At 44.3% G+C, this 11109-nt stretch overlaps 1 protein-coding gene across 1 annotated transcript; it reads right to left on the reverse strand.

Moving 5' to 3' along the window:
- Positions 1 to 3202: 3202 nt before the first annotated feature.
- LOC136559598 (lipase member K-like) lies at positions 3203 to 10723 on the reverse strand. The gene is made up of 9 exons (XM_066554906.1): positions 10619 to 10723; positions 9911 to 10028; positions 9114 to 9312; positions 8758 to 8867; positions 8475 to 8611; positions 7893 to 8030; positions 7703 to 7774; positions 6616 to 6684; positions 3203 to 3436 (listed from the first exon to the last, which is right to left on the reverse strand). Exons 1-9 carry the CDS (start codon positions 10721 to 10723, stop codon positions 3203 to 3205), a joined length of 1182 nt encoding a protein of 393 aa, XP_066411003.1.
- Between the last annotated feature and the right edge of the window lie 386 nt (positions 10724 to 11109).

An 11109-nucleotide genomic window follows, 5' to 3' on the forward strand; every position in this document is an offset into this window, starting at 1 on the left:
AGCTTTGTTTCAGGGGTTTGAGAGGGAAAGAAAATATTTAGGCACAGAGAAAAGAAACAAAGCAATCAAGGAAAAACCCTTTTGTCCCCATGGCAAAATACCAAGTGAAGCCACATTTTAATTATTTTTTTTTTTGGCTTTGGGCAAATTGTTTCTGCAGAACTGGCAAGAGACCTTAAAAAAAAAAAGGAGATGTGTTTAAACAGGATTAACTTAAGCAAGAATTTGCACTACAGAAAGATGCTTAGAGAATCTCCTAAAGGCAGAAAAGCAAACAATATCCAAATCCAATAATCTGATCACCCGATAAAATTTACGAGCAATTTTCTTAGCAGAGAGAAGAGTATTTACTGGAAATGGATGGACTTGAGCAAACTGAGCAAACAGATTAGGTGAAGAGCATTTACCTAAAAAGACCATTTTACAGAAAGCTTCTTGGAATGAGGCGGAAGCTATGGACTTAGGAAAAAAAGGGGTGAAAAAAGAACTAAAGAATGAATTATTTACTGCAACCCACGTGGCTGTGTGATACTCCAGGAAACTCTAAGGAATGCAAGCTTCTTTTCCTAAATAAATGCCATTAAATTTTCATTTTGCTCGCTGGCTTTGCCCTTCAGAGGAGAAAGGCTTAGGACAGGACGATGAGGGAGGCAGCAGGGGCACAAACACATCGTGGCTCAGAGTCAGCCTGGGATGGTTCCCCCAAAGCCACTGCAGGGGACAGCAAGGCCAGCACAAGGACACCCAGCAGCAGCGAGGGAGCTCTGTCCTTCACTTTTGCCAAGCAAATTATAGCCAGGAATTCTGTTCTATAGTAATACACCAACAATAGAAATATTATATTATATCGTATTATGTATATTATATTATATTATATTATATTATATTATATTATATTATATTATATTATATTATATTATATTATATTATATTATATTATATTTCCATTATATTATATTATATTATATTATATATATTATGTGATTGAGTATAATTTATTGTATTATATAATAGATATGACAATATTAGAATATAATATATATTAATTTATAAAATATAATATATATAAAATATGATAATATATAATATAATAATATATTTTATCTTAATATAAATAATATATAATAATATGTATTATATACGTTATACAATATATAATATATATTACTAGATGTACTATATATTATAATATTATATATAAATTGTATTAAATTATATATTATATTGAATCATCATATAATAATATATACTATATATGATATAATATATTATATTTTTAATATAATATAGTAGAATAGAATAGAATATATAAATTCTATATGATATTATAATTTATTATATAATATATAATAAAATATTAGAATATTATATATTAATAGATGCACTGTATATTATATTATAATAGATATTATTATAATATATACTATTATAATATATTATTATATATTGTATTATTATATTATATATTATCTATAATACACTGCATTGTAATATTTTATAGAAATTATATCATTATATTATATTATATTATATTATATTATATTATATTATATTATATTATATTATATTATATTATATTATATTATATTATATCCCACAGCTACACTCGGAATGGCTGCTCTCCCCAAATTTATTTCCTGGCCTCCCCCAAGCCTCTGACTGGTTTACTCTGTTTTTCAGGGTGATGCAGATCTTCCAGGGAATTTTAAAGGAAGCATGACAGACTGAAAATCTGACTGTGCTCCAGTGCACGATTTTGAGCAGTTTCTCTATGAAATATTGCTTTGCCTCACAGCTGGATTCTCCCTCCCTGAAAGAAGCTGATTCTTCTGGTGCTTGCACCATTGACATGTTTATTGAGATTTTCTGATGGGCCTTGGGATTTTGGCTGACTGAAGCAGCCAAATTTTTTATTGCTGTAAAATGACTGCCCTTCCTTCAGGCTAAATAAAATAACCATCAGTGCATCACAGCACCTCTGAGATCACTGCTCAGTCTTATTACCCAAACCTCTCAGATAAACCCTAAGCAAGCATTTTGTGAAAGCCCTAAGCCCCTTTTTATTTGGATTTTAGACATTCTCCACCAGAATCACACACTGGGCTGTCTGATTGGAAATTTCTCTTCAGGATTTATTCATTTCTCACCTCTCAATCACTGAAAGGAAAAAAAATAACGCCCAAACCCAGCCATATTAAAAATGTGATTAATTACAATTTTTATTGAATTCAAAACCTGTAGGACTGTTTTTTCTCTAGAGAGGTGTCCTTCCAGTACCTGAAGGGAGAAAGATGGAAAGAAACTATTTACAAGGGATGCAGGGACAGGACCCAGGGAATGGCTTCCCAGTGCCAGAGGGCAGGGATGGATGGGATATTGGAATTAGGAATTGTTCCCTGGCAGGGTGGGCAGGCCCTGGCACAGGGTGCCCAGAGCAGCTGGGGCTGCCCCTGGATCCCTGGCAGTGCCCAAGGCCAGGCTGGACACTGGGGCTGGGAGCAGCCTGGGACAGTGGAAGGTGTCCCTGGGGCTTTAAGGTCTCTTCCCACCCAAAACATTCTGGGATCCTAATTCTGGTGTTTTTCACCACAAATCTGTTGGATCTCTTTCTGATCCACCTTGATGTTTTTAGGTGTGACAAGTGGCAGGCCTGAGACAGCAACAATGAGCTTTACATCACTGATGAAGGCACCAAAAAAAAACCCCAAAAACTAAAAAAAAACCCAAAACAAAACAAAACCAATGAAAAAAAACCCGCCAAAACCAAACCAAACAAAAAAAAAAAAAAGAAAAAGAAGAAGGGAAAAGAAGGAAAAAAAGAAGGGAAAAGAAGAAGGGAAAAGAAAGGAAAAGAAGAAGGGAAAGAAGAAGGGAAAAAAAGAAGGGAAAAAAAGAAGGGAAAAGAAGGGAAAAGAAGAAGGGAAAAGAAGAAGGGAAAAGAAGAAGGGAAAAGAAGGAAAAAGAAGGAAAGGCAATGCAGTGCCAGCCAGGAATGGCATGAAGGCTCCTCTCCCCACCCTGTCACTGCTCCAGTTAAGAGCAGAACATTTTAATCAACTATATTCAGGTGTTCCAAACAGAGATTAAAAAAATTTCAAAAGATTCAATAAGATTCAAAAAAATTCAAAAGATTCATAAGAAACTTCAAAATCCCCTAGAGACAGCACTAAAATAAAAATCATAACAAGTAGAACCAGCATCTTTAGGGATGCTTCTTCATGATGTCCAGGACTTCCCGGTACAGAACGTCGGTGGCGTCGAGGCCCAGCACGAAATCCATGTGGTTCCAGTGGGGGATGAGCTTGTGGTGCACCAGGTTCCTGACCTGGGGCAGCAGCAGGGCCGTGTCCCGTGGGTCAGCCAGGCAGTCCTGGCCCGCGTTCCAGATGGCCGTGGGCACCTCCATGTCCTGCACGTCGTAGAACGGGGCCCCGGTCTGAGGAGCAGAGGGGAAAGGGCTTCAAAAAGTGGAGATGGAAAAGGGACTTTGCAAAGAGGAGAGGGAAAAGGGGCTTCACAAGGAGCAGGAGGAAAAGGGTTTTGATAAGGAGGAGATGGAGAAGGGGATTCACAAAGAGGAGATGGAAAAGGGGCTTCACAAGGTTTAGACAGAGGGAAAAGGGGCTGCACAAAGAGGAGAGGGAAAAGGGATTCACAAAGTAGAGAGGGAAAAGGGGCTTGACAAGGAGCAGATGGAAAAGGGGCTTCAGAGAGGAAAGGGAAAAGGGGCTTCAGAAAGATGAGATGGTTGAAAAAGTGGCTTCACGAGGAGCAGATGGAAAAGGGGCTTCAGAAGGAGGAGATGGAAAAGGAGCTTCACAAGGAGCAGGAGGAAAAGGGTTTTGATAAGGAGGAGATGGAGAAGGGGATTCACAAAGAGGAGATGAAAAAGGGGCTTCACAAGGAGCAGATGGAAAAGGGGCTTGATAAACAGGACATGGAAAAGGGGCTTCAAAAAGAGCAGAGGGAAAAGGGGCTTGAAAAATTGGAGATGGAGAAGGGGCTTCACAAAGAGGAGGTAGATGGAAAAATGGCTTCACAATGAGGAGATGGAAAAGGGGCTGCACAAAGAAGGAGACAGGTGGAAAAGGGGCTGCACAAAGAGGAGAGGGGAAAGGGATTCACAAAGTAGAGAGGGAAAAGGGGCTTGACAAGGAGCAGATGGAAAAGGGGCTTCAGAAGGAGCAGGAGGAGAAGGGTTTTGATAAGGAGGAGATGGAGAAGGGGTTTGACAAAGAGGAGATGGAAAAGGGGCTTGACAAGGAGGAGATAGATGGAAATGTGGTTTGACAAGGAGGAGATGGAAAAGGGGCTTGATAAACAGGACATAGAAAAGGGGCTTCAAAAAGAGCAGAGGGAAAAGGGGCTTGAAAAATTGGAGATGGACGAGGGGCTTCACAAAGAGGAGATAGATGGAAAAATGGCTTCACAATGAGGAGATGGAAAAGGGGCTTCAAAAGGAGGAGACAGAGGGAAAAGGGGCTGCACAAAGAGGAGAGGGGAAAGGGATTCACAAAATAGAGAGGGAAAAGGGGCTTCAGAAAGAAAGGAGCAGATGGAAAAGGGGCTTCAGAGAGGAAAGGGAAAAGGGGCATCAGAAAGATGAGATGGTTGAAAAAGTGGCTTCACGAGGAGCAGATGGAAAAGGGGCTTCAGAAGGAGGAGATGGAAAAGGGGCTTCACAAGGAGCAGGAGGAAAAGGGTTTTGATAAGGAGGAGATGGAGAAGGGGATTCACAAAGAGGAGATGGAAAAGGGGCTTCAAAAGGAGGAGACAGAGGGAAAAGGGGCTGCGCAAAGAGGAGAGGGAAAGGGGATTCACAAAGAGGAGAGGGAAAAGGGGCTTGACAAGGAGCAGATGGAAAAGGGGCTTCAGAGAGGAAAGGGAAAAGGGGCTTCACGAAGAGGAGATGGATGGAAAAATGGCTTCACAAGGAGGAGATGGAAAAATGGTGTCATAAGGAGGAGAGGGAAAAAGGGCTTCAGAAGGAGGAAATGGAAAAGGGGCTTCAAAAGGAGGAGATGGAAACGTGGCTTCACAAAGAGAAGAGGGAAAAGGGGCTTCAGAAAGAGGAGATGGAAAAGTGGTTTGACAAGGAGGAGATGGAAAAGGGACTTCACAAGGAGGAGATGGAAGAGGGGCTTCACAAAGATTAGGGGGAAAAGTGGCTTCGCAAGGAGCAGAGGGAAAAGGGGCTGCACAAGGAGGGGATGGAAAAGGGGTGTCATAAGGAGGAGATGGAGAAGGGGCTTCACAAAATGGAGAGGGAAAAGGGGCTTCAGAAAGTTGAGATGGTTGAAAAAGTGGCTTCACAAGGAGCAGATGGAAAAGTGGCTTCACGAGGAGAAGATAGATGGAAAAGGGGCTTCAGAAGGAGGAGATGGAAAAGGAGCTTCACAAGGAGGGGATGGAAAAGGAGCTTTACAAGGAGCGGATGGAAAAAGGGGCTTCATTAAGAGGAGAGGGAAAAGGGGCTTCACAAAGTGGAGATAGATGAAAAAGTGGCTTCATGAGGAGCAGAGGGAAAAGGGGATTCACAAAGTGGAGATGGAAAAGGGGCTTCACAAGGAGCAGAAGGAAAAGGGGCTTCACAAGGAGAAGATGTATGGAAGATGGGAAAGTGGCTTTACAAGGAGAAGATAGATGGAAAAGTGGTTTGACAAGGAGGAGAGAGAAAAGGGGCTTCACAAAATGGAGAGGGAAAAGGGATTTCACAAGGAGCAGATGGAAAAGGGGCTTCATAAAGAGGAGAGGGAAAAGGGGTTTCATAAAGAGGAGATGTTGCTGGACTGCAACAAATGGTGAACTGTTTCTACTCATTGGGAATGGGGGGAAATGAAAACTGGAACTCCTTTCTTCTAGAAAGGAGAGGAACTTCAGTAGAGATGCAGCATAGCGTTATGTGCTATGATTTAGCGAGGCAGTTTAAATAAAATTAATTAGAGAATTTGTTCTGCCGGGCTAGAAATTCTAGTTCTGATTCTACAGATGGTTTGGATAAGGGGGCAGAACTTTGGCTGCCCTGATTTAGTGCTGTTGGACCATCCTGACCTCCACAGGTCCCTCCCAGCCAGCCCTGCTGGGCTTTGTGGTGACACTTCACCAGCACTTCCTTCAGTGACAGCAGGGAGGTGTTTGGAAGCAAGTTTTTGAAATTAAAAAGTTTCTGGAGGGTTTGTTTCAGCTCCACACCCTGAGGACTTGCCATGAGGTGATTTGCCAGCAGCATCTCTCGTTACCTGCAGTGTAATTAATCCAGTTAACAAGCACGCTGCTTTCTGAATGATTCATTTTGTTTAAGGAAGAAAGAAGCTTTTTTTTTTTTTTTTTGTTCCAAGGCTTAACCAGTATTTCAGAGAAGAAATTTTTCCTATTATTCAGCCTGGTGTAACTTGAGACCATTTCCCCATATCCTATGGAAAGTGGAAAGTCTAATTTAAAGCGTTTTATTCCATCTAAAAGATATTTGCAAAGTAAAGTTGAGAATGGAAAATGCTGTTGTTCCAAGCAGAGATCCTGACTCCCACTTTGTGGAGAGAGGAATACATTAAGGGGAGACACAGCAGGCATGGATGGGAAGAGAACAAGGAAAGGGAAGCACAGGGAGCACCTCACCTGTCTGTAGTGAAGGCTGTTGTACATGTGCCCCCCATCAAAAGCTCTCAGTGCCCCACCGTGGACTCCCTGCAGCAAATTCAGACATGCAGTGCTCTGAGTGAAATCACAGTCTCTGGGGCTGCACTCAACTCTCAAAAGTCAACCTTCAAAAGTTAGCTTTCATCACTGAACCGGCAGGACTTTTCAAGTGTGTGTCACAGGTCTGGCCCTAGGCCCAGCACAAGTAATTATTGCTGTGAATTTGGACAAATGGACAGAGATTATGTTTCTAATGTTTGTGGATTACACCAGGATGGGAAGAAATTAAAATGGTCTGGAAAATGGGTTTAGAATGCTAAATACTCCTTTTGGGCTGGAGGGTTGGCCTGAAATGGCACAATCAAAGATGGAAGGAGCCTCTGAACATCTCTTGTCTAACTGGAACAGGACCAGCAGCAATACAAGGTCAGGGTGGCTTGATCCCTCCACTGGGCAGCAGCCCTTCAGAAAATGGGGTGTGTGTTCTTGCTGCAAACCCCACAAAGTCCTTCTGGGGTCCCTGAGCAGGAATTCCACTCAGGGAAGAAGCCGTGCCCTGAGTACAGCCCATGGCACACACCTCAGAGAAGGTAAATAGGCAATCTACCAAAAATTGTGCAAATTTTTCGCTTGGGGAAGAGAAAAGGAATGCAGCAGAGCACAACTACAGTGTCAAAGGGCTCTGGTGGTGACTGTTCTCATGCCCATGAGGGGAAGAAGGAGAAATAATCATCTTTATCAGTAATAAGCTTAGTTGGCTGCTGTCCAGATGCACCTCTGCCACTAGTCTGACCACTGATGGCACTTGGGCTGCAGGGCTGGAGCTGGTTTGAAGCAAGAGCCCTGGAATGTGCCTGCTGTGGCTGCAGGGTCCTCACTCCACGTGTTCCTCCTGACAGATCCCCCACTCTGGCTCCAGAACCCGCTGAGCGTTTTACGGAGGGCTGGAAACAAAACCCACCCAAGACCTGGCCAAGGTGTGCCCTGCAGCAAGCAGCACAGCAGGCTGCCCACAGGGGACCAGGGACACGCTGTGGGGCACGGGAGGGAAGCTGGGGAGGTTCACCTGCAGCCAGTGGATGATGTTCTGCACCGAGGAGCCCGCCGGGGTGTGCCCCATGTACACATCGAACCGGCTCTGCAAGGACACCAGCACATCTCACATTTCACAGCTGCCTTCCCTTGGCCCTGCAAAACAGGGCATTGCCAGGGCTTTGGCCTTCAGGAGGACCCTCTGTAGGTCCATTCCCACGTACCATGTTTGTGTTCTTCCAGTTAAACCCAAAAATTGTGGCCAGGATGTGCTTGCAGACCTTGGAGCAGGAACAGAACCTGGAGAGGACCACCTCCCCCAGGGCAGTGTGGGGCAGGAACTCCCTGGTGCCAAACAGCTCCTGTAAAATCCCAGATGTGCACATCAAATAGGAAGTCTGGTCATACTTTTCCCCAAATCACTACTTTACAACTTCTATTTTATCCCCCCATTAAGTTTGATCATAGTGAAGCCTCCCTTGCACCCCATTAAGTGCTTCAGCTCCTTGTTTCTTATGGGCATGATCTCCCACATTCATTAATGCCCTAGTGTTAAATGCTAGGGTTCAATTCACAGCCTCTGCATCAGTTTTATTCACCAACATTTTGGATCTAATTCTGCCAGAACATTTTGGGGAGTGAATTCAGGACAGGACTGAAAGGTTCTGCAGTGAGATGTGTTTTTCTTCATAATAAAACAGAGTGCAGAGCTCACCCCTCTGTAAATGACTTGAAATAGTCCACAGATAATTTCACAATCCCTATGAAAAACAGTTTTGGCTGTGCAGAACATAGTGCAGACCAACCTTAAGCCCAGAGTCAGAAAAGACTGAGAGTTTCCTAAATGGGCTCCGAGAAAATATCACCGTGGTCACAGGAGAAAGAGCAAAGAACACCTTGATTTTCTGAGCCAGCTCAGGCATTGTGGAAAAGGCTATAAAACCTGGTGGGGGAAAAAAAAGTAGGGACAAAAAAAAAGGGTTTAGTCTTTCAAGGCACTCATGCACACAGTTTAATTTCAGTGAGTAATTTTACAGATCTGAGAGGGGATGTTGACTTCTCGTGCTGTCATCAGCAGGACCCACTCACCTATGGTGGTGCCTTGGGAATGGCCAATATAATAGAGCTGTTTCTGTCCTGTTTTCTGCTCAATAAAGCTGATCATGGCTGGCAGGTCGTATTTAGCCATCTCATCGAAGCTGCAGAAGGAAGAGGAGATGTTTTGCTGAGAGGGGCAGCATCTGCACGTGCACAGCCACCACCAGCAAACCACAAAACCAGCAGGGAGGGCAGGGCCAGCCCACAAACTTCTTCATCCTGCTGAGTTTTCACTCAAAATGAGTTGGATGAGCTTCACTCCAGCCTGGTTCACTCACCCCCAGCTGGGGCAGCATGACCCTGACAGAATTCAGCTGTTTCTGAGACCCTCACACCCACCCATTTACCTGAAAGCCCAGAATTCATCCTGTGTGGTGGTCAGGACCTGGTGCCTCCTGGACCAGGTGTTCCCTCTGCTGTTTCCTATCCAGACATCGTAGCCAGCATCTGCCAGGATGAAGCCCAGGCTGCTGTTGGCCAGGTTGGTGAGCCAGATGCTGCCTTCTGCAAGGAGACCGTGCTGCAGAAGTGCCACGGGCCTCACACCTGCAAGACAGGCAGCACCATGACTCTCTTTATTTTTAATGCTCTTTGTTGCCTTTGGAGACTGTTTATGAAGTGTTATCCCCATGGCAGCCAAAATCTGTGTCAGTGCTGCTCGAAATTTCATTTAAAAAGCAGTTTTACCAAGCTGCACCATGATCTTGGACTTTATCCCCAGAATCTCTGGCAGAACTTGGGCTGCCCAGGGAGCTCTGTGGGCAAACATGGAGGAGCCTGGGGATGTGACAGGAAGAATGCAATTTTCATGGATCTAACCCCTCCTCACAGGACAAGAGGATCCCCAGGGAGAACCAAGCCAGTCTGCTGATCCATCAAATGGCTGCAGGAGCACATTTTGGGAGCCAGGCTCTGGAGAGAGCCCAAGGTGTGCCACCAGGGATTGCAGCCTGACATTCAGTGCTCAGGGGTCCATGAGGGCTGAGGAAACATCCCTGGCAAGGGATCAGCCTTCCTGACAAATTCTGATCCATCAGAACTGCTGCTAAGCCACAGGGAACCTTGAAAACCCTCTTGCACAAGCCCTGCTATCCCAGTGAATGCTCAAGGCATGTGTGGGTGCTCTGTATGGCATCAGTTTTACCTTGGCACCCAGAATTTCCCCTGCCATGAGGAATTCTGTTCAGCTGGAGGATGTAGCCATCTTCTGTCACCACGTCATACTCCTCGCTGGGGTACCCCCAGAAGGAGACCATTTCACTCTGCAACAAGAAGAAAGCCAATAATTGTTGCAGTAAGGTAGAAAAATCACAGAGAAAGGCTCCATAAAATCAAGGCTGCTCTCCTGGAAGCAGTGGCTGGCCTGGTCAAAGCCAGCACTGTGCAAGTTCCCATGTGAAAGCAATCCTGGTGTGAGCAATTAGTTGGCATAACAGTTAGTTAATATTATTCCTGGGTAAAAAACAAATTGCACCTTTAAAAACTGTTTTTACACTGTTAGATAGAAAAATGAAAACTATCACTCACAAACTTCCCTGCATGTACACACTGAGACTTTGGGTGACCAGTCAATACAGAATACAACTTGTTAATTACCAACAAATGTAATTGGCAAGAAAGCTACTGACCAATTAGAGTCACACACGAGGTCTGTAAAACTGTATAAAAAGGAGTTATGTGAATAAAGAATGGCCTTTTTTCCACCATGAAGAAAATTGATGTATTCCCATCAATAATAACATTTTCAAGGCTCCTGCGAGGAAATCCCTGAATGTGATATTTCACTGTAATTATTTAATGGAGGCTGTTTCCTGGACACTTCCCACCTCCTCTCCAATGCTATCATACTTACAATGTTCATCCTTGCCTCTGGATTCTTGGGGAATGGGGAATTCAAGAAGCATTCCCCAGCTGCCATCCCGTGGAGCACGGAGAGCAGAGCCAGAGCCAGCCACATCCTCGCTGTGCCTGGAACAGCACACCCACACAGTCAGTGCCAGGGACAGCAGGGCAGGGAAACAGCCCAGGTGGGACTCAGCCTCAGTCTGGTGGCCTGGATGACCACCTAAAAGCATTAATGCCCATGGGGTGGCTCAGGGAACACATCTCAGCAGGGATATTTCCAGGGAGGTGGGGAAGACTTTCAGGAATTCCTGTAAGAGGTGAGGCAACAACCCTTGTGGGGCTGTACACACCACTGGGAACTGCAAGAGGTTAAAATGACAGAATCACAGAATGGTTTGGGCTCATTCCAGCCCCCTGAGGTTGCTCAAACCTCAATGAAATTGAGCCATTCCAGTACACAGAGGATGTAGGGTGTTGCTTATCCTGTCAGTGACCATG

Source organism: Molothrus aeneus, chromosome 8 (genome assembly GCF_037042795.1).
Source record: "Molothrus aeneus isolate 106 chromosome 8, BPBGC_Maene_1.0, whole genome shotgun sequence".
Taxonomy (NCBI): Eukaryota; Metazoa; Chordata; class Aves; order Passeriformes; family Icteridae; genus Molothrus; species Molothrus aeneus.